Here is a 23,998-nt window from a genome sequence, read left to right on the forward strand (position 1 = left end):
GCAGACTTACGACTTCCCACGAGCACATGAATGCCCCATATTCAAATGTTTGTTCGGTTGGCATGATCATTTTGACAGACAATTCATAAACAGTCCATGTATGGCGCTGAATTCTTAACCAACACACAGATGTCCTACCATTCATATTTTCATCAAAAAGAAAGGAGGACCAAGGCACTCTGAATATAATTAATTGAAATGCCTTTATTTGTACGGCATGTTAAATGATAAGAAAGATTACAAACTCCGACGTGTTTCGGCTGCATGGCCGTCGTCAGGGAGTACAAAGATATAATAATGCATGTCCTCTTTAAAACAGCATTTTCCAATCAAACCTGATTTGAAGAGGGTTACAGGAGTCATTGGACAACACCTAGGAAATACTATACATATTAAAAAGTGAAATACTGTATATGTTATAAAAATGAAAATCAAGGCCAGAAGGATCAGAACTCATAGAAAAGTAGTTCCAACCTTGAATATGACTGGGCAAAGTGGTAAGAATAGATCACAGAAAACATGTTCATATTTTCAAAGTCTTTATTAATAAACAACTGATCACATCAATGTTCTCAATGTCAAATAAAATAATAAAACTAGCTGTCCGAAGAATAATGTAGCAATTGTAAGAGTGTCTGCTTTATAACAAAAAAATGTATCAATAAAAAATTCAGTCCAGGAGACTCGGCCTGTGTTTGCGCTGGTGTGATTTCAGATGTGCCAGTCGTTTGAAGCTGAGTCCACACACAGAACAGCAGTACGGTCTCTCCCCAGTGTGGGTGCGCAGGTGCACTTTCAAAATGTCTGCCCGCGTGAAGCTCTTGTCACACATAGTGCAGCAGTGGGGTTTCTCCTGCGTGTGAATACGCTGATGCACCTTCAGGTTCCAGAGCCGACTGAACTTGTTCCCACAGATGGAGCAGCAGTAGGGCTTGTCTGTCGTCTGGCTGCACTTGTGCCTCTTCAGGTCGGAGAAGGAGGTGAAGCCCTTGCCGCAATGGCTGCAGAGGTGGAGTCCCTTGGCCTGGTGGACCCGCTGGTGGACCTTGAGGTTGCAGGCCTGGGTGAAGGTCTTACCGCACTGGGTGCAGGAGTACAGAGGCCCAGACCCTAACCCTGTACTCGACCCTCTCCCCATTTTGTGTTTCTGCTTGTGGGCCTTGAGGGAACTAGAGTCTGGGAAGGTCATTGTACATTGATTGCAGGCATGATGCCTCCCCACTCCTCCTGTAACCTGCTCTTGTGAACGATCTCTGAGGTTTAAAGAGTGTCCAAAGTCTTCAGCGGCACCATACAGGCTCTCTGTGTTGTTGTTGTGGGCTGAGCTTCCAGAGTGTATGAAGGTTAGCCCCCTGTGGCCAGCTCTGTTACCCGACTCTGCGACACCGTGTTCAGGGTACAAGACACTGGAGTCCTGCAGGTACCCCTCCTCGTTAATCAACAGGCAGTTCCGGTCTCCCACCTCCGGGTGGGGGGATGGCGTTGGCGACCCCACCTGCTCCCTCCGGCTCCGATGGGGGCCAGGCATGTGGGAGCGATGGTGATGGTCTCCCCCCTCAGACCCTCCCAGGTTCACCTGGTAGTGACCCACAGCTCCATAGCTCAGCGCCCCCAGACGAGACGGAGAACCAGGAAGCCTATCCAGCCCTTCCATGTCTAGAAGATGGCCTCCACTATCACCACTGCCGTAACCAGACTTCTCAAAGCCGACCCCCAGTTCCTCCATGCCGTAACGGGAGCGGTAAAGAGGTTGGCTGGGGTCTCCTGAGTCTCCCTCGGGACCCGATGGTTCAGGATCCTGGTCTAGACCAGACCCCCAGTCACCCTGGCATTGCTGCAGCTCCTGCTCACTGAAACTCCCCGAGGCGTCTGAACCATCGGCCCCTGAAAACACAGGGGACATGAGTTATTAGTAGCATTAATATTTAAGACATTAGAATTACTAGAAACAGTAGTAGAGTAACTGTAATGTTAAATGTCTACTTACAGCTTCAAGTTGACTTTACATGTGTAATAATGAATACATTTGAAATGACACAGCATACTATAAGTTACTCTTGTTATCATTCTCATCATCATAAAAAAGTAGGCAATTGTCTGTGTTATATTTGTGGTAAACTCCTCAACTCACCATCCAGGCAGACGCCCCATCTCTCCCGCAGCTCAGTGTTGTGGAGAGGCTCCTCTTTCAGCAGGATATCCAGCTTCTGACCTGCGACCTCTGTGGACTGGAATAGCAAATGATTGACTAAATAATGGATAAACTGACAGTGACTGAATAGAGCTGACATGATGGTTTTCTATTCAGAATTCTCCTCGGGGACCCCCAGACATCTCACAACTTTGTCGTAGCCCTGAACTAGCATACTTGATTCAAGTAGTGAAGGGCTTGAGGATTCGTTGACAAGTTGAATCAAGTGGGCTAGTTCTGGAACAGTTCAAATATGAGGAGGAGGTTTGAAAATGGCTGCCCTATTCTTTGTGACAATCTGTTATATACAATATATTTCCACCTGAACATTCTATAACACCACACCCACCGCAGGTGATTAGTCAATCCCCTACCTACCTCAGAGGTTCTCCTAGGGCTGGTGGCCTCAGCCTCCTCCAGATCATTGAAGGTTGTTTCCCTGGCCACGCCCCCACAGCTGCTCCACTCCTCCCCTGGTACCTTCTCCTGCTTCAGGCCACGCCCCCTCTCCACACCTGGCCACAGGTAAACAAAGAGAACATTTCATTTGGAGTAAAAGGAATGTAACATTGTGGATAATGGAGTCTCCTCACATAAGATGAAGGAAAGGAAACATCTTATTAAGATGCCACCACCACCCATGACTTTGACTATTTTCTTAAACCAATACTGTCTGATCACTAAAGTATGGAAGGTACACATTACAGTAGCCCCACTTCAGAGTGATTCTGTATTTATCACAGGAGGTTGGTGGCACCTTAATTGGGGAGGACGGGCTCATATTAATGGCTGGAGCAGAATCAATGGAATGGTATCAAATACTTCAAACACATGGTTTCCATGAGTTTGATGTCATATCATTTGCTCCGATCCAGCCATTATTATGAGCCTTCCATCCCTCAGCAGCCTCCACTGATTGTATGTATGTATGTATGTATGTATGTATGTATGTATGTATGTAACAGTACCAGTCAAAAGTTTAGACACATCTACTCATTCAAGGGTTTTTCTTTATTTTTTTTTTTAATATTTTCTACATTGTAGAATAATAGTGAATACATCAAAACTATGAAACAACACATATGGAATCATGTAACCCCCATAAAAGTGTTAAACAAATCAAAATATATTTTATATTTGAGATTATTCAAAGTAGCCACCCTTTGCCTTGATGACAGCTTTGCACACTCTTGGCATTCTCTCAACCAGCTTCACCTGGAATGCTTTTCCAACAGTCTTGAAGGAGTTCCCACATATGCTGAGCACTTGTTGGCTTCTTTTCGTTCACTCTGCGGACCAACTCATCCCAAACCATCTCAATTAGGTTGAGGTCGGGTGATTGTGGAGTCCAGGCCATCTGATGCAGCACTCCATCACTCTCCTTGGTCAAATAGCCCTTACACAGGCTGGAGGTGCATTGGGTCATTGTCCTGTTGAAAAACAAATGACAGTCCCACTAAGCGCAAACCAGATGGGATGGCATATCGCTGCAGGATGCGGCGGTAGCCACCCTGGTTAAGTGTGCCTTGAATTCTAAATAAATCCCAGACTCACCAGTAACGCACCCCCACACATCACAACACCTCTACCATGCATAGAACCACATATGCGGAGATCATCCGTTCACCAACACTGCGGTTGGAACTAAAAATCTAACATTTGGACTCATCAGACCAAAGGACAGATTTCCATGTCCATTACTTGTGTTTCTTGGCCCAAGCAAGTCTTCTTATTATTGGTGTCCTTTAGTAGTGGTTCCTTTGCGGCAATTCGACCATGAATTCGCCGACGAGTAGGTAAACTACCACAACTCCGTCAGGAAGTCCAGGATCCTGTTGCAGGGGGAGGTGTTTAGTCCCAGGGTCCTTAGATTAGTGATGAGCTTTGTGGGCAGTATGGCATTGAACGCTGAGCTGTAGTCAATGAACAGCATTCTCACGTAGGTGTTCCTTTTGTCCAGGTGGGAAAAGGCAGTGTGGAGTGTGACTGCATCATCTGTGGATCTGCTGGGGTGGTATGCAAAATTGGAGTGGGTCTAGGGTTTCAGGCATGATGGTGTTGATGTGAGCCATGACCAGCCTTTCAAAGCACTTCATGGCTACAGACTTGAGTGCTACGGGACGATAATCATTTATGCAAGTTACCTTCCCTTTGTTGGGCACAGGGACTATGGTGGTCTGTTTGAAACATGTAGGTATTACAGACTCAGTCAGGGAGAGGTTGAAAGTGTCAGTCAAGATACTTGCCAGTTGGTCGGCGCATGCTTTGAGTACACGTCCTGGTAATCCGTCTGGCCCAGCGAGTTTGTGAATGTTGACCTGTTTAAAGGTCTTGCTCACATCAGCTACAGAGAGCGTGATCACACAGTCGTCCGGAACAGCTGGTGCTCTCATAAATGCTTCAGTGTTGCTTGCCTCGAAGCGAGCAAAAAGGCATTTAGCTCACGGCTGGGTTTCCCTTTGTAGTCCGTAATATTTTTCAAGCCTTGCCACATCCGACGAGCGTCAGAGCCGGTGTAGTAGGATTCAATCATAGTTCTGTATTGACGCTTTGCCTGTTTCATGGTTTGTCTGAGGGCATAGCGGGATTTCTTATAAGCATCCGGATTAGTGTCCCACTCCTTGAAAGAGGCAGCTCTTGCCTTAAGCTTGGTGCGGATGTTTCCTGTAATCTGGTTGGGGAGTGTATGTACGGTTACTGTGGGGACGACGTCGTCGATGCACTTATTGATGAAGCCAGTGACTGAGGTGGTATACTCCTCAATGCCATTGGATGAATCCTGGAACATATTCCACTCTTTGCTAGCAAAACAGTCCTGTAGCTTAGCATCCTTGTCATCTGACCATTTCGTATTGAGCAAGTCACTGGTACTTCCTGCTTTCGTTTTTGCTTGTAAGCAGGAATCAGGAGGATAAAATTATGGTCAGATTTGCCAAATGGAGGGAGAGCTTTGTATGTGTCTCTGTGTGTGGAGTAAAGGTGGTCTAGAGTTTATTTCCCTCTGCTTGCACATGTGACATGCTGGTAGAAATGATGTAAAACAGATTTAAGTTTGCCTGCATTAAAGTCCCCGGCCACTAGGAGCGCTGCTTCTGGGTGAGCATTGTCTTGTTTGCTTATGGCCTTATACAGCTAAATAGATGGCAACAAATAATATAGATCAGAACTTTCTTGGTAGATAATGTGGTATACAGCTTATCATGAGGTATTCTACCTATGTCGAGAAATACCTCGAGACTTCTTTAACCTCTCTAGGGTATGTGGGACGAAATCGTCCCACCTACTCAACAGCCAGTGGAATCCCGTGGTGCGATATTCAAATACCTTAGAAATGCTATTACTTCAATTTCTCAAACATATAACTATTTTACACCATTTTAAAGACAAGACTCTCGTTAATCTAACCACACTGTCCAATTTCAAAAAGGCTTTACAACGAAAGAAAAACATTAGATTATGTCAGCAGAGTACCCAGCCACAAATAATCAGACACCCATTTTTCAAGCTAGCATATAATGTCACATAAACCCAAACCACAGCTAAATGCAGCACTAACCTTTGATGATCTTCATCAGATGACACTACTAGGACATTATGTTATACAATACATGCATGTTTTGTTCAATCAAGTTCATATTTATATCAAAAACCAGCTTTTTACATTAGCATGTGACGTTCAGAACTAGCATATCCACCGCAAACTTCCGGTGAATTTACTAAATTACTCACGATAAACGTTCACAAAAAAACATAAATTATTTTAAGAATTATAGATACAGAACTCCTTTATGCAATCGCTATGTCTGATTTTAAAATAGCTTTTCGGCAAAAGCACATTTTGCAATATTCTGAGTAGATAGCTCGCCATCACGGGCTAGCTATTTTGACACCCACCAAGTTTGGCACTCACCAAACTCCGATTTACTATAAGAAAAATTGGATTACCTTTGCTGTTCTTTGTCAGAATGCACTCCCAGGACTTCTACTTCAATAACAAATGTTGGTTTGGTTCAAAATAATCCATAGTTATGTTCAAATATCCTCTGTTTTGTTCGTGCGTTCAAGACACTATCCGAAGGGTGACGCGCCCGGCGCGTTTCGTGACCAAAAAATTCTAAATATTCCATTACCGTACTTCGAAGCATGTCAACCGCTGTTTAAAATCAATTTTTATGCGATTTTTCTCGTAAAAAAGCGATAATATTCCGACCGGGAAACCCTGTTTTCGTTGAAAGACTAAAAATCTAAAATGGACTCTTCTCGTGCACGCGCGCACCAGTCTCATTGTTCTCTGATCGACCACTTACCAAATGCGCTACTGTTTTTCAGCAATGGGCTGCAAAGTCATCATTCAACGTTCTGCCGCCTTCTGAGAGCCTATGGGAGCCGTAGGAAGTGTCACGTTACAGCAGAGATCCTCAGTTTTCTATAAAGAGAGTGTAGAAGGCCAAGAAATGGTCAGAGAGAGCACTTCCTGTAAGGAATCTTCTCAGGTTTTTGCCTGCCTTATGAGTTCTGTTATACTCACAGACACCATTCAAACAGTTTTAGAAACTTTAGGGTGATTTCTATCCAAATCAAACAATTATATGCATATTCTAGTTTCTGGGCAGTAGTAATAACCAGATTAAATCGGGTACATTTTTTATCCGGCCGTGCAAATACTGCCCACTACCCTAGAGAGGTTAAAATTAGACATCGCGCACCAGCAGTTGACAAATAGACACACACCCCCCGCCCCTCATCTTACCAGACGTAGCTGCTCCGTCCTGCCGATGCACGGAGAAGCCAGTCAGCTCTAAATTATCTGTGTCGTCGTTCAGCCATGTCTCCTTGAAACATAAGATATTACAGTTTTTAATGTCCCGTTGGTAGGATAGTCTTAATCGTAGATCGTCCAGTTTGTTTTCAAATGATTGCATGTTGGCCAATAATACGGAGGGTAGCGGTGGTTTACCTATTCGTCTGCGAATTCATGGTCAAATTGCAACAAAATAAACAGTACTAAAGGCCACCAATAATAAGAAGAGACTTGCTTGGGCAAAGAAACACGAGCAATGGACATTAGACCGGTGGAAATCTGTCCTTCGGTCCGATGAATCCAAATTTGAGAGTTTTGGTTCCAACCGCAGTGTCTTTGTGAGATGCAGTGTAGGTGAACGGATGATCTCCGCATGTGTGCTTCCCACCGTGAAGCACAGAGGTGGTGGTATGATGGTGCTTTGCTGGTGACACTGTCTGTGATTTATTTAGAAAGGGCTATTTGACCGAGAAGGAGAGTGATGGAGTGCTGCATCTGATAACCTGGACTACACAATCACCCGACCTCAACCCAATTTCGATGGTTTGGGATGAGTTGGACCGTAGTGAAGGTAAAGCAGCCAACAAGTGCTCACCACACGTGGGAACTCCTTCAAGACTGTTGGAAAAGCATTCCAGGAGAAGCTGGTTGAGAGAATGCCAAGAGTGTGCATAGCTGTCATCAAGGCATAGGGTGACTACATTGAAGAATCTCAAATATAAAATATTTTTAGATTTGTTTAACACTTTTTTGGTTACTACATGATTCCATATGTATTATTTCATAGTTTTGATGTCTTCACTATCATTCTAAAATGTTGAAAATTTGATTTGGATCTCTTTTAGTCCCCATTTGGACTAATCTTCCAAGAGTCCTTAAATATTAAAATACAATTTATATACGAACACATTTTCACATATAACACACTATTACAAACATACATAATATACTAACGTAATAAACCAATAAATAATCAATCTAAAAAATATGGATTCTTCATCTACTGTAATCCCACAACATTTCTGTGTATTATATTTAAAATGTTTTAAAATAATGTTTACATTTGTATATTGAAAGGTTTCTGGTTTGCTCAGTTAATTTATTCCATTTCTTTATTGCTCTAAATCGAAATGTTCTTTTGCCTATTTCTCTTTTCTGTCTGGATAACGCATAGATGGTGGACAATCTATTCCTAGTATTTACGGAATGTCTGTCTCTTACCAACTGATTACCGTTGTGAATTGTACTTGGCCGTTTTAAATGATGTATATTATGAAATAAAATAAGCATGTTTTTTTTCAATTATCTTGACGATTGATGACCAACCAAGAACATTGCGTATGACTGCAACAGAAAAACCATATCTCCACCGTAAAACAATCCTTGCTGCTTTGTTCTATGCAATCTGCAGCCTCCTAACTTCACTTGATGATGCATTTCCCCAGACCACAGAACAGTAGTTCACTTGACTCTCAATTAAAGCTTGTGTTATTTGCTTAAGAATTTTTCCTGGTAAATATTTAGCTATCCTTCTGATTATACATGATGTTTTAATCATTTTTTTACATAGATTAGTTATTTGAGATGACCATGATAAGCAGTTGTCTAGCTGCACTCCTAATAGTTTGGTTTCTGCCACTTCTTCAATTTGTACTCCTCCCATACTTAATTGTATCCCATGCTGTTTTGGCCTTCTCCTACTGGAACAGACAAACATAACTTTGGTTTTCTTGGTGTTTAAAACAACTTTATTCTGGCAAACCCACTCCCTAATATTCTCCAAATCTCCTTGTAAAGCTTGCTGTACCTGTTGAACCGATTGTCCTGCTGCATAAATTGTAGTATCATCTGCAAATATAGTAGCTTGAGCTTCAGCTAGGGCATAGGAAAGGTCGTTGGTATATATTAAATAAAGAAGTGGCCCAAGGCAGCTGCCCTGCGGTATTCCACAGTTTAAAGCATGAGGGGAAGAAAATGAACCATTGATATAGGTGGACTGTTTCCTGTCAGTTAGATATGACTGTATCCAATTCAATGCTACCTCCTTAAAACCATAATGCATTAATTTTGTCAAAATTATTTCATGATCCACTAAATCAAATGCTGCACTGAAATCTAAAAATAGTACCCCCACAAACTTGCCATTATCCATAGCATTGAGCCACTGGTCAGTCATGTCAACCAATGCAGTGGTAGTGGAATGATTTTTGCGATAAGCATGCTGATTGGCTGTAATTAGATCATTATTTTCCATGTACTCCCATATTTGTCTAATATCTTACTGAGTGTAGGGAGTAGACTAATTGGTCGACTATTGGCAGGAGTAGCGGGTTCTTTGCAGTCTTTCAGAATAGGACACAGTTTAGCATGCTTCCATACATTTGCAAACATCCCCTTTTCCAGTGACCAATTAAATATGTATCTCAGTGGAACTGCAATCTGGGGAGCAGCACAGCGAAGCAAAAAATTGTCCATTAGATCATAACCTGTAGATTTCCCATCAGGTAATGACTTCAAAAGGTTTAACACCTCCTCTACTGACACCGTTTGCAGACTAAAAGAGCAGATCTTGTTGCTCATAATATGATCATCAATCCATTGGACAATAGCTTGTTTGGAAGAATGTATGTTTACATTGTTGCTCAGTAAATTAATTTTCTTTGTGAAAAATTCTGCAAAATGATTGGCAATATCAACTAGTTTTGTTATTATTCTCCTGTCAACCTCCACACTAGATGGGCATGATGAGATAGATGTACCAAGTAAACCCTTAACTGTATTCCATACCTTTTTAGAATCATTTTTACAATCAATAAAAGCATTGTTGAAAAATGTTTTTTTCCCCCTTCGATTCAATTTAACTACATAATTACGCAATGTTCTATAATTCTGTTCATCAATTTCTGATTTTGATTTGGCTGCTAAGACTTTTAACATATTTCTTTGAGAAAAAGCCTCACCCAGTTCATCATCAATCCATGGAGATGGAAGAGTACCAACTGTACTCTTTCTTACTGGGGCATGATGGTCCATTACCTCAGTGAGCAAATCAATAAAACATTCTGTAGCGTGATTTAAATCATCCTCTACATAAATCATCTCCCAGGGTACAGCAGCCAAATCATTTAGAAATAGCTCATAATTAAATGTTTTAAAATTTCTCTTGACCACAATCCTAGGGGGTTTCTTTGGAACCTTGGTGTTCATGGTTATGGTCACAATATTATGGTCTGTCCAGCCCACTGGCATTGATCTGGCTTTTAAGCATTGCGATGGTATATTACAGAAAATCAGATCAATGCATGTGTCTGAACGATGACCCAACTTAATTGATGATCTAGTAGTATCATTAACCATTTGTTTCAAACCCCAGTTCTCAGCATATCTCATCAATTTTGTTCTATTCGAATTATTGTGATCCTTCCAATTTATATTAAAATCACCCAAGATAAATCCATCTCTGTTGCTATCTGTGGCCTTGTCAAACCCAGTACATAAGTCATCCAAATAGGACACCTTAGAGCTAGGAGGTCTATACACACATCCCACCAATATAGCTGCCTGGTGAGGCAGATGTACCTGAGCCCATAGTGCCTCTACTTGACATACATTAAGGTCATCCCTCCTCTTAAAAGGTATATGATTCTGAATGTACAGTGCTACACCCCCACCATTCCTATTCCTGTCCCTTCTAAGTAGACTATATCCATGAATATTAATTTGCCCATCATTTACAGATGCATCTAAATGCATTTCAGTCAAGGCCAAAATATGAATATTATTTATCTTGACCAAGTTAAAAACCTCATGTATTTTGTTAGGAAGGCTACATACATTAACCTGAGCTATATGCAACCCTTCCCTTGTCAAGTGAAGATCAATAGAGCATGTATTCGTTATAGTTGAAGTTGTCATGATACACTACAACAAACAGACTCAAATTTGAACATAAAATTTAAAAGAGCCAGGGAGTTACTCTAGAGTCCCGATACAATTGCCCGTTGATATAAAGTTTATCCATCACCATGGAGACTCGTTGATTCAGGCAACGTTTTTCCTTGATGGGATATAGTTTTTTTCCTCCTTTTATTGATCTCGGTGGGGAAGTGATCATTCATTCCAAAATCAGTGTTTCTGAGTTCTCTGCTTATGTTCTTCGTCATTTCCTTTTGCTTAATTTTGTCAAAACATGCAATAATAGCCCATGGCCTATTTCCAGAGGCCTTACCTATTCTATGGACTCTGGAGAAAGTGACATAGTAAAATAAATAAAGAAAACCCTTAAATGAGTAGGTGTGTCCAAACTTTTGACTGGTACTGTGTGTTATATATATATATATATAAATAAAATAGTGTACAAAACATTAGGAACACCTTGCTAATATTGATTTGCAACCCCCTTTCGCCCATAGAACAGCATTCATTTGTCGGGGCATGGACTCTACAAGGTGTTGAAAGCGTTCCACAGGGATGCTGGTCCATGTTGACTGCTTCCCACAGTTGTGTGAAGTGAGCTGGATATCCTTTGGGGGGTGGACCATTCTTGATACACACGGGAAACTGTTTAGCATGAAAAACCCAGAGTGCCTAGCACCGACTACCATACCCATCAAAGGCACTTAAATATTTTGTCCTACACAATCCATGTCTCAAGGCTTACAAATCCATATTTAACCTGTCTCACCCCCTTCATCTACACTTATTAAAGTGGATTTAACAAGTGACATTAATTTGGGGAAATAGCTTTCACCTGCTTAGTCTATCATGGAAAGAGCAGGTGTTCCTAATGTTTTGTACACTCATTGTAGGTATGTGTTTTGATGTCTCTCATTTCACCTGTCTGTGAGGTTCCAGAGCTTCTCTCCTCGGCAGCTCTCCCACAGTCGGCACACTTCCCCCTCCGGCCTCTCTCTTTGTCCCTATCCCTGCGTCTGCTCTCCGAACACTGCAGCCGTTTCTTCAGTGACTCGACCTGCTCCCGGCTCCGGGACACCTCCTTGAGGAAGCTATCCTCCACCAGCCTGGTGATCTCGTACATAGCAGCCTTGAATACCGTCTCCATGACCCCGGAGAGCTGAGACTGGAAGGTTACGATGGCTTCAGACATCATGGCAAACTGTCTATGTGTAGCTAGCTACAGTTAAGAGTTCGTAACATTTAGTTACTGTTGTTCAGGTGGATCAGTGTTACGATCCAGCACAGAAAAATGCTAGGAAGCTAGCTAGCTAACGTTAGCAGGCTAGCTACTGTTGGACGTTGTCTCTCTCTCAATGACGGTCCTAATAACAATTGTAATACTTTCTAGATATAAGAAGTAGCATTTACTGTATGAGGATATTCGAACAAAGAAATACCATAGGCATTGAGAGAACGCAAGCTTATGGCAGTTAGGTAATTAACGTTTGATAGTTACAGAACCAACACTAAAATCACAGACAGAACAATGAGACATATATTTCACCGGATGTATAAAATGTAAGCATCCGCTTAGCCTTTCCACGGACTACCAAATATGGTAGTGACAGGAAGTCTACTGGCCGGCAGTGGGAAAATATGGAACGACATTTTGCTCGTCGATTAAACATTTGATCTCAAAACAGTTTTCTGTTCCCCAAACGATTATCTGTTATGAACAGAGTGTACCATGTGCGAAAGATTTTAAAAATCACGTTGTGTAGAAGGAGCGTCAGGGCGAGGAGGGGGAAATAACGGAAATATGCAGATGAATGCTAGAACGCGCCAATAGGATCTCGCTAGTTCGTGATTGACTCTGCCCACCTCTTTCCTTGTTCTGACCACTATGACTAATTTGTTCCCATTGGAAACAACAGGCTGTGTCTATCTTGGTCTAGTTATAACAGATCTTTGCTAAAGTCATTCGCAAAAAACAATAGCACTTCCGGAAACAAACCTACGGATCTGGTAGTGGGACAATCTACACTACGCTCCTCTCTGGAGATAAAATGTATTTATTTGAACAAAACCTTTGCATGTTCTCACGTTGACTGTAAATAAGGTTGAAAATATAATACGGCTATTTTTATAAAATTGTGTAAAATATTTACAGGAAATCTACACACCTCTCAGTGTGTCACACAAAGCACTGTGTGCCGTGTCCATAGAATAAGAAGCCATGTTCTGATCAATCCTGTACGTTATATTCGAAATAATAATTACAAGTATATGAGTGTTGGTTGAAGATGGCTGCCACCAACATGTCGAACGACGGGTTTCAAATTCAGTTCGCCTCTGTTATGGAGAGTGTATTGAAGACGGCAGTCACCGAGACAACGAAACTTTTCGAAACAACTATTGGGGATCTGCGAGCCGAAATATCCAGAATAAAAGAAGAGAACGAGGACCTCAAATCAAGGCTTCGATCCCATGAAATAACGAAGAGATGGACCGGTGAAAGTGAACGCCAAACCGCAGAACCTAGACCGAGTCAAAGTACAACACGTATTGGAAAATGTGACATCGGTGTTCAATGCGGTGAGGTGAAAACGTTAGCTGCTATCGCTAGCTATCTCTCTATCTACGTTCAAATTACTCACCCATGATCACACATCCTGATAACTAGTTAGCTGAGCGTGTAGGCTCACAGCTAATATTTTCCAAAACTACTTCATGTAGCTACGTTTAATTTGTATAGACTACAATATTAGGCAGAACATATCGTTTTGAGAGTTGTCGTCTATATTATTATGCATTCATAAATGACTGATAAGAGATCCTTCATAACCTAGGGATTGAAATGTCACCCAAAATGATAGGTATGTTGCAACCATAGAAATAGATAACATAGAATGTACCTGGAACCTCAAACACTGGCAATTTGACTGGATTCTATTTGTATGGTTGCAACACAGGATGTTGAAATGTTCTGTCACTTCAGTTGGTTTCTAATCTTTAACTCAGAGTTTTTTGTGTGCCTTTTATCCTAAGTACAACTGTCTCCTGGTCTGGTGTTTTCAGTTCTGACAAAGCAGGCTTTACCTCGGGCTGGGGAGCAGCACCTGCAGGAGGAGGACCAGGGGACTGAGCTGCACTGTGGAGCGTATGACGAGGAGGGCAACCCACAGATGGCCTTTGTTCTGATCAAACAGGAGGTGGATTGGGTAAGACAGGCTTCTAGTCTAAGTCCCAGATCTGTTTCTGCTGTCTTGTCAAGTCATCCACCTCTCTATACTCAACCTGTTGTTGGTGAACCCAGAAAAAAGAAAAACCTTCACACTGCGCTTGCTAGTATCACTTGTTCATTTAAGCTTATGTACATCGGGCTCACCGTCTTTGTCAGAGCTTTCGATGACCCTATGCTTTTGTGGTTGATTGTGCCATTGTCCCCCCACCCCCCCCATCAGGAGGCAGACTATTCTGATGACTACTCCCCGGGTACATACTGCTGAAGAAGGAGGGGGGAGATCCCCCGACTCTGGTCCGTAGACAACCTCTCAGAGAGTTACCAGGCAGAGGTAGGAACTAGGGAGACCTGCTTCTGAATCACACATCTTATTACAATGTATTAAACAGTATTGGGATGAGAACCAGGCTCTAATAATATCTATAATAATCTCTCCACTGTTATTCTCTCTGTCTTTTGTTCTTTCTCTGTCTCTCTTTGCGTCTCTCGCTTTCCACCTTTCTCCGTCCTGTCCATCTGTAGCCCTGGTCCCTCCTGGAGCCGTCAGGGCCCTGATCAACCGTTACACCCAGGAAAGGCCTCCCACCACCCAGTCTACCTCAGGAGCTGCAGCGGCCGTCCTCCAGGGAGATCCAGACACCCAAGAGCCCCCCAAGGCTCTCAGCCCATCCCAGCCCAGGACCAGAGAGGTTACCAGGGGCAGTACAGGCCAGGACCAGGCTCCTGGAGCAGAACAGCAGTCATTGGTAATACCAGCAGCAGAGTCTCCATCAACATTACACCTGACAGAATCTCCTCAATCAGCAGCCACTATCCAGTCTATATCAACTGTCCTGTCTGCTGTAATGGCCCAGTCCACTGTAACTACTCTGTCAATAGAAACTGTCCAGTCGACCGTAACGGTGAAGTCGACAGCAGCAGCGTCAGAGCGCATGCCACCTGTCCTCTCCGGGTTACCCAGAACCCCTCTTCAGGATACACAGCCCAGCCCCGTACCCCCTCGTCCACCCCGATCATCACCATCACAGTCCCACACAGACGTTCTACCTGTAGCTCGTCCAATAGCAGTGCCCTCAACACAACCAGCTAGGCCTACAGCTGTACCTGATGGACCACCGGCCGCACCACCAACACAACCGCAACCGCCTACAGTTTTGGAGCAGTTGGGTGTTGCCAGGGCAACATCGCTAACACCACTGGTCCAGTCCACTCCTTCTCCAACTGTGTTGACAGAACCTGCCGGCCCCCCTGAGAAGCAGGTCTCGTTGGTCACTGAGCATGTGCAACCCTCCCCCACTGTGCCACGACCGAAGTCACCTGCTGTCCCAGAGAGGACGTCTGATGAAGCCCCTGTACAGCTGTCAGCCCCTGCTGTATATACACCCTCACCCTCTGGCCGCTTTCAAATGTCTAAGACACCGTTTTTAGCTCAGTTGTCAGTAGTACCCCTAGTACGCTCCCTGCCGAGGTTGAAGGAAGACGAGGAGGAAGAAGGGGGGGAGGAAGATGAAGGGCAGGAAGATGAAGAAGGGCTTTCTTCCCTCCCTGCCACTTCTACGGAAGCTGTGACAACCAGGTCTGTCGCTACGGAGACGACCCCCGCCGGCGAGAAAAAGGAGGAGATTGTTGTCCAGGTTGGCGGCAGCCGAAAGACAAGTCGACGTGAATCGATCCTCTCTGGTCTCCGCCTCCGCTTAAGGCCTCGCCCCCGGGACAGTACTCCATCTCCCGTGGTTGCTAAGAAACCCAGAGGAGAGAGAATCGCCCCTCTAGACCATGACTACTCAAAGGTGATGCAGAACAGAGGAGAAAAGTCCAGGGAATCTCACGTTGACCAGGATGTAGTAGAGGACACCGCTAACGGTGAGACGGCTGACGACAAGTCTAGTGGACAAGGAAGTAGTAACCAAGTCATGATTGTGGGAGAGGGAGGAGCTAACACTGATATGACCTCTCCGACCAGAAAGTCACCTTTTGGTGGAGGTGTGTCCAAATCCAAGAAGAGAAGCATGACCTGGGTGCAGGCTCAGAGAGGTTTGGCTCTAGCCCAGGCTAAGAGGAGTAGGTCAAAGGTCACCAAGGCCTCACAGAGAGGTCTGAGGTCAGAGCTTAGAGGTCTGGTCACACAGACACAGTTTCTGCCTTCTAACCCACAGCGCCGCCTGTCATACAGCCCTAGCCCTCGCGCTGCCTCCACATCCAGCCCACGCCGCACCAGCCCTCGCCAAGCTACGGGAGCGAACGTGAACCCTTCCCCTACCACCCCTTCTCACCCACAGCCTCACCCGTTCAAGGTCACTTCCACCACCCCTCGCCGCTTAACACCTAGTTTGGTGGCTGCGGCGGCTTTACATTTGAAACGGTGTCCCTCCACCCGTCAACCTATTCCGTTCACCGGCAGCCTTCGCTCTGGCTTCAAAAAGTCCCCCCAGAGCCCACTGATGTTCCAGCGGGCACGGCGTTACCTGCAATCAGAACCGATGTGGTCGCCACCGGTACCATACCAGCTCCAACAGTCTCCCCAGGCTCCACGGAAACGTCTCGCCAAGAACCAGTGTGCAGACTGCGGTCGTGTCCTGAGCAGCGCTGCTGCTTTAGAGAGTCACGCCTCCCTCCACACAGGGAAGCGCCCATTCGTCTGCTCTGCCTGCGGCAAGGACTTCCCCAACCTCAAAGGCCTCAACCGCCACGACCGTGTCCATGGCGACCAGCGGGGCCATCAGTGTCCGCAGTGCAGCAAGACCTTCGTCTACCGCTTCGGCCTGACTAAGCACAAGCAGATGGTCCACAGTGGTGTGCGCCCGTTCGCCTGCCCGATCTGTGGCAAACGCTTCGCCATTCGGCGCGACATGGAGACGCATCTCCGCGTTCACACTGGAGAGAAACCATTTGCCTGCTCCCTCTGTGTGAAGCGGTTCAAGAGGCGTGTGGAACTGAATGTTCACCTGAGGTGGCACAACGGGGAGAAGAGACACTGGTGCTCGTACTGCGGGAAGGGCTTTCTGGATTACAATAATCTAAAGAGGCACAAACTGGTCCACACCGGAGAGAAACCCTACACCTGCTCTGAGTGTGGCAAGCACTTCAAACAGACTGGCCATCTGAAGAAACACCTGAAGACAATACACAAAGACAGATAGAGAGGACAGGGGATGAGTCTTTAATGGCACCCTATTCCCTATATAGTGCACTATGCAGGCTCTGGTCAAAAGTAGTGCACTATATAAGAATAGGGTGTATAGATGGGAATAATAGACATTCTCCATTTTGTCAGTTCAAAACCCAGCCATATAGGTTTTAATGGTATACTGTGTGTAGTTTGGTGAGGAAAAAAATACATTGAATCCTTTTTTTAATTCAATCTTGAATTCTCACAGTGATTAATGACGCAGGGATCTCAGTCTGTTCTCACAGTGACCGGGAAGGACTTGTTATTTTATGTTTTTCTGTACTGATTGATTACAAGAGTCAACACTTTGGTTGTGTAAACATTTGGGGCTACTTTTGTTGTTTGGAAGGTTCACACTGCGAGAGAATGACGTACCTAAGTGATGGCGTAGTGTAAAAAAAGAATGACGTGGCTAAGTGATGACGTAGTGTAAAAAAAGAATGACGTAGCTAAGTGATGACGTAGTGTAAAAAAAGAATGACGTAGCTAAGTGATGACGTAGTGTAAAAAAAGAATGACGTAGCTAAGTGATGACGTAGTGTAAAAAAAGAATGACGTAGCTAAGTGATGACGTAGTGTAAAAAAGAATGACGTAGCTAAGTGATGACGTAGTGTAAAAAAGAATGACGTAGCTAAGTGATGACGTAGTGTAAAAAAGAATGACGTAGCTAAGTGATGACGTAGTGTAAAAAAGAATGACGTAGCTAAGTGATGACGTAGTGTAAAAAAAGAATGACGTAGCTAAGTGATGACGTAGTGTAAAAAAAGAATGACGTAGCTAAGTGATGACGTAGTGTAAAAAAAGAATGATGTAGCTAAGTGATGACGTAGTGTAAAAAAAGAATGACGTAGCTAAGTGATGACATAGTGTAAAAAAAGGAGAAAATTTTTGAATTTACATTTATTGTATTTAAAACAAAATCTGATTATTTGTACATTTTGTTTATTAAGAAGATGTTAAGCTGAAAGCAAGGTTAAATTTAGTTTTATCGCGGTCACGCACATTATGGTTTTATGTTCAACAGGTTTGAACTAGTTTCATTTAAATTTGTTTTATGTTATCTGTGCTTTCATTGCACTTTTGATCAATGATGTTCCTCATGGTTGGTTTAATGGATCATTTATAGAATGGTGTGGGCTGATAGATTTAGGCCTAGCCGTAGAAGATAGCTTTAAGTTTATTCTAGGGTTTAACCTATTCAGTGCTGTTGAACGTTTAAAACCAGACATGACTTGTTTTAATAATTTTTCAGCGCTATTAGATATGCTTGGGAGGGTGCACTGTCTCAGCGTCCAGGCACATGTTGGGCCCAACACTATCAGTCATTTGAAAGTTTAAACTGTCTAGGATGGGCGCTCTATGACATTGCAATATCAGATTTGCTACTTACACTGAAAATAAATCTGTCTCATCTCTCTGGGTCAGTTAGCAAGAACCAATTAAAGTTCATATTTTGGTTTGGCTATTGTGCTTCTATGTTGGAAATGTATTATTTCTCATATCAACTAATGGCAGTTGGACATCTACAGTGTTTTCAGAAAGTATTCATACCCCTTGACTTATTCCACGTTTTGTTGCGTTAAAGCCTGAATTCAAAATGGCTTAAATGTTGATTGTTTTTTCACCCATCTACACACAATACCCCATAATGACAAAGTGATAACATGTTTTTAGATTGTTAGGCAAATTTTGTGAAAATCAAATACATAAATATCTCATTTACATAAATATTCACACCCCTAAGTCAATACATTATTATAATCACCTTTGGCAGGGATTACAACTGTGAGTCTTTCTGGGTAAGTCTCTAAGAGCTTTGCACAGCTGGATTGTACAATATTTGCACATTTATTATTTTCTAAATTCTTCAAGCTCTGTCAAGTTGGTTGTTGATCATTGCTAGACAGCCGTTTTCAAGTCTTGCCATAGATTTTCATGCAGATTTAAGTCAAAACTGTAACTAGGCCACTCTGGAACATTCAATGTCGTCTTGGTAAGCAACTCCGGTGTGTTTTAGGTTATTGTCCTGCTGAAAGCAGAATTTGTCTCGCAGTGTCTATTGGAAAGCAGAAAACTAGGTTTTCCTCTAGGATTTTGCCTGTGTTTAGCTCTATTCCATTTCTTTTTATCCTAAAAAACTCCCTAGTCCTTACCGATGACGAGCATACCCATAACGTGATGAAGCCAACACCATGCTTGAAAATATGAGGAGTGGTACTCGGTGATGAGTTGTTTCTGGATTTGCCCCAAACATAGGGCTTTGTATTCAGGACAAATACAGTTTTGGGGAAAAAAAAATATTTACAGGTTTCCTTTTCACTCTGTCATTTAGGTTAGTATTGTGGAGTAACTACAACGTTGTTGATCCATCCTCAGTTTTCTCCTATCACAGCCATTAAACTCTGTAACTGTTTTAAAGTCACAATTGGCCTGAGCTGTTTCCTTCCTCTCCAGCAACTGAGTTAGGAAGGATGCCTGTATCTTACCAGGGTCTAGCCCGTGCATGTTATTCTTGTTCATATATGGTGACAAATAAGATACAAAAAAATAATGCCAAACAAAAAGTATTCAAACATTGAAAAACCCGGGTAGTATTATGAGGGATTATAAGAACGCTCAAGAAATTGTGTTTTAACCCATATTTGATGTCGCGTTCACGTGCTAGTCGGAACTAGGAAATTCTGAAATGTTCTAACTGGTTGCAGTTAATCACGGGCTGCGATCAACGAATTAGCAAGTCTCAAATGTCGGAGTTTCCTAGTTTTGAGAATGACACAAATATTAATTTTCACAAAGTTTGCTGCTTCAGTGTCTTTAGATATTTTTGTCAGATGTTACTATGGAATGCTGAAGTATAATTACAAGCATTTCATAAGGGTCAAAGGCTTTTATTGACAATTACATGAATTTGATGCAAAGAGTCAATATTTGCAGTATTGACCCCTCTTTTTCAAGACCTCTGCAATCCGCCCTGGCATGCTGTCAATTAACTTCTGGGCCACATCCTGACTGATGGCAGCCCATTCTTGCATAATCAATGCTTGGAGTTTGTCAGAATTTGTGGGGTTTTGTTTGTACACCCGCCCCTTGAGGCTTGACCACAAGTTCTCAAAGGGATTAAGGTCTGGGGAGATTCCTGGCCATGGACCCAAAATATCTATGTTTTGTTCTCCGAGCCACTTAGTTATCACTTTTGCCTAATAGCAAGGTGCTCCATCATGCTGGAAAAGGCATTGTTCGTCACCAAACTGTTCCTGGATGGTTGGGAGAAGTTGCTCTCGGAGGATGTGTTGGTACCATTCTTTATTCATGGCTGTGTTCTTAGGCAAAATTGTGATTGAGCCCACTCCCTTGGCTGAGAAGCAACCCCACACATGAATGGTCTCAGGATGCTTTACTGTTGGCATGACACAGGACTGATGGTAGCGCTCACCTTGTCTTCTCCGGACAAGCTTTTTTCCGGTTGCCCCAAACAATCGGAAAGGGGATTCATCAGAGAAAATTACTTTACCCGTCCTCAGCAGTCCAATCCCTGTACCTTTTGCAGAATGTCAGTCTGTCCCTGGTGTTTTTCCTGGAGAGAAGTGGCTTCTTTGCTGCCCTTCTTGACACCAGGCCATCCTCCAAAAGTCTTCGCCTCACTGTGCGTCCAGATGCACTCACACCTGCCTGCTGTCATTCCTGAGCAAGCTCTGTACTGGTGGTGCCCCGATCCCGCAGCTGAATCAACTTTAGGAGACGGTCCTGGCGCTTGCTGGACTTTCTTGGGCGCCCTGAAGCCTTCTTCACAACATTTGAACCGCTCTTCTTGAAGTTCCTGATGATCCGATAAATGGTTGATTTAGGTGCAATCTTATCTTATTGCAATCTTAGCAATCTTACTGGCAGCAAGTCATTTGCATGGCAAAGAGGGACTTTGCAATTAATTGAAATTCATATGATCACTCTTCATAGCATTCTGGAGTATATGCAAATTGCCATCATAGAAACTGAGGCAGCAGACTTTGAGAAAATGTATATTTGTGTCATTCTCAAAACTTTTGGCCACGACTGTAGTAGCCTAAACCTATCGCTGTTACATTGAACTGGGTGAATGAAATATGAATGACAGTTATCAAATATGCTGTAATAGAAATAAGTCCATCCTCATCTTAAACGCCATTGACCGCCATTGGTTTGTAGCCCAAACTGTTTGGACGCTACTAACGTTTTCGTGAGAGGACCGATATTTGGGATGTCTGCTGGTCTGACAAACACCGCTGTAGATGTTACCTTCCATCGCACATGAGGAATGCCGACATCGGCGGATTGAGACGCAGACCATGCAAAAACACATCTTTAGTTTAAACAGATGGATTTTGATGGGGATTTCTTTATTATGCCAATTATGCTGCTGCTCCCTAGGGGTGGGATGTGTGCAGTCAAAGCATTATTTTCTCTAAACTGTGTCCTAAGCACTAAACTACTAGCCTAGTCAAGCAGACTGACCACTATTTAGTTTCACTGATATGTGAAGTAAAACAGAATGTGAGATCAGACCGGTTTCACATTGCAACTAAACTACCTCAGGTTATTTGTTTTGTTATAATACAGAATCAGTAGGAAAGCAGAGATTTTTATTCATGACAGATGTAAACTAAAGACTTATATTATGCTACAAAAATGAAAACATCTTACAGTGCAAATAACATGTTGAGAAAGTGCCTAGAGAGAGTACTGTTGGTACTTTTTTACAAAAGGGACATTCATTTTCATGGTGGCTTTGACCATGTTTCAGGCTGACTACTTTGCAGACGCCTGCCAGATTTCACACGTGGATAGGTGTTTAACATTTCAGCTTTCCACATCATATAGCAATCTGATGCATAATTTTGCTGACAATGATGTATCACGCAAAGCATTTGTCGATGCAATGCAATGTCTGCGATATAGTCGGCCTGGAACGTAACCGTTAACATTAAGAGGCAGTGTCAGGAAGGCAGTCAATACATACCCTATTATCATTACCAAGTGGGAAGGTGGCATTTACCACATAGCAAAATCCACATGAACGCCCCTCCAACTGGTAATTACTAGTCTTTCACCCCTGAGCTACAACTTCTCCCAAATGCTGACCTCTGATGTCATCTGCTAAGGAAATTAACTCGATAACAGCATTTTCAGCAGTTAAATGAAACAAAACCTTATTAAAAGCAATCTATTAATATGGTTTTTGTAAACTATAATTAGTTGGCAAGCATGATGGCTGTACTTTGAGTTCATGGTTGTCGCAGCTGGTTGGCCATTAGCCAAATCAGTATTTCCCAACAACTTCTAAGCATGTGAATGCACTTCACAACGTTTAAATTACAGATTCCCAACTGGTTATGAACGCAGCATTAGATCAAATAAGTAGGTGTCTGAGGGACGTAGTGAAGAGGGCAGAGACCAGCAGACACACCAACAGCGGGATGGACAGGGCGCGGGATGGACAGGGCAACGGAGGGCGGTCCCGCGTTGCGGCCGATGGAAAACCGACAGGTGCCGACGTTCCTGGCTTTGTCCACCGCCTCCAGCTCCACTGTCAGAGTGCAGCACGAAGCGTTGAACGCTGCTGCAACTACCGTCTGCTTTCGGTCCGTGTGGGTGAGGCTGCCTACGCCCTGGAGGTGTGTGAGGCTGGTGATGCCCGTGCCGTTGACGCCGTCGGTCAGGTTGGCAGAGAGCTGCCAGAAGGCAGAGCTGCAGGCTGCTGGGTCAGCCGGGCAGTCGACCGCCGAGACGCTAACCACCTCGCACTGGGGAGGGGTGAAATCTGTCACCTGCAATGGTGGGGAGAGATTAATTGATGAGGAGAAAGAGAGACGTGGGTTCTATAAGTCTAATTCTGGCCAAGAGATTTGGTAGTACTTTCTCTGATTTGTGCGGCTGAGCGTTAACAGTCTTAAAGGGGAGCTGAACTCAAAATACAACTTATTTGGTTGAAAATGGCCTACATGGCATGCTATTAGTCAAGTACATGTTTTATTTAACAATGTATACATATTCTTTAACTAGGCAAGTCAGTTAAGAACAAATTCTTATTTACAATGACGCCTACACCATCCAAAACCGGACGATGCTGGACCAAATGTGCGCGGACCAAATGTGCGCAGCCCTATGGGACTCCCAATCACAGCCGGTTGTGATACAGCCCGTTTCCATTAACTTATCCAGATATTTTTTGTTGACAATTTGCATTGAAAATAGATTCCTGCTACAGTGCGTTTCCACTGAAGGTCTTGTCAATAAAAAAAAACAAACTTTTTTGCTAAAATCCTAGTCTTGGTTAAAACAATAAAGTAGTTGAAGTGTTTATCCATTTAGGGAAATTGATGAATGAACTGCAGACAGCTTGTATGCCATCCCACCTATCGGTTTCATGTTTCAGGTAGCCTGCAAAAGCCCGCATGGATAGAATGCAAGATTTTACTAATATTTGGCATATTCTAATAATTCTAATGTGCCAACGTGTCGCCACAGTCAGCGCCATGATGAAACGTGTACTCTAGGTGATCTGAAATAATTGGATGTTGAAACTTGTATCCAGCCAATCAGAAAATCAAGGCGAAGCAATTCAGGCATTCTTGAAAGTCAGGACAAGGATCCTGCAGACACATTTTTTATAGTTGAAATGTAGATTTAGCAAGCAGTTGGCATTTAGAATCACGTGCCCT

At 43.4% G+C, this 23,998-nt stretch overlaps 3 protein-coding genes across 4 annotated transcripts in view; 1 reads left to right on the forward strand and 2 right to left on the reverse strand.

Moving 5' to 3' along the window:
- Positions 1-522: 522 nt before the first annotated feature.
- Positions 523-12,928, reverse strand: LOC106610499 (sal-like protein 1). Its single transcript, XM_014209879.2, has 4 exons — positions 11,829-12,928; positions 2,570-2,706; positions 2,132-2,228; positions 523-1,884 (listed from the first exon to the last, which is right to left on the reverse strand). The coding sequence occupies exons 1-4, from the start codon at positions 12,100-12,102 to the stop codon at positions 671-673; spliced, it is 1,722 nt and encodes a 573-aa protein (XP_014065354.2). The 5' UTR covers positions 12,103-12,928; the 3' UTR covers positions 523-670.
- A 57-nt stretch (positions 12,929-12,985) lies between these two features.
- Positions 12,986-18,766, forward strand: LOC106610501 (zinc finger protein 37). 2 transcript variants are annotated; one of them, XM_014209882.2, is made up of 4 exons: positions 12,986-13,489; positions 13,968-14,110; positions 14,354-14,464; positions 14,656-18,766. In XM_014209882.2, exon 4 carries the CDS (start codon positions 14,979-14,981, stop codon positions 17,271-17,273), a length of 2,295 nt encoding a protein of 764 aa, XP_014065357.2. In that variant the 5' UTR covers positions 12,986-13,489; positions 13,968-14,110; positions 14,354-14,464; positions 14,656-14,978; the 3' UTR covers positions 17,274-18,766. The 2 variants fall into 2 exon arrangements, with proteins under 2 accessions (XP_014065357.2, XP_014065356.2); XM_014209881.2 differs by having other exon boundaries at positions 12,986-13,484.
- A 3,900-nt stretch (positions 18,767-22,666) lies between these two features.
- The window catches only part of LOC106610497 (von Willebrand factor A domain-containing protein 7), a 36,975-nt gene continuing 35,643 nt past the window's right edge, over positions 22,667-23,998 (reverse strand). Inside the window, exon 18 of the mRNA XM_045722987.1 lies at positions 22,667-23,104. Coding sequence (XP_045578943.1) covers positions 22,682-23,104 — 423 coding nt within the window. The 3' untranslated portion in view covers positions 22,667-22,681. The remainder of the gene's footprint in view (positions 23,105-23,998) is intronic.

This window comes from Salmo salar, chromosome ssa08 (genome assembly GCF_905237065.1).
Source record: "Salmo salar chromosome ssa08, Ssal_v3.1, whole genome shotgun sequence".
NCBI classification, from domain to species: domain Eukaryota; kingdom Metazoa; phylum Chordata; class Actinopteri; order Salmoniformes; family Salmonidae; genus Salmo; species Salmo salar.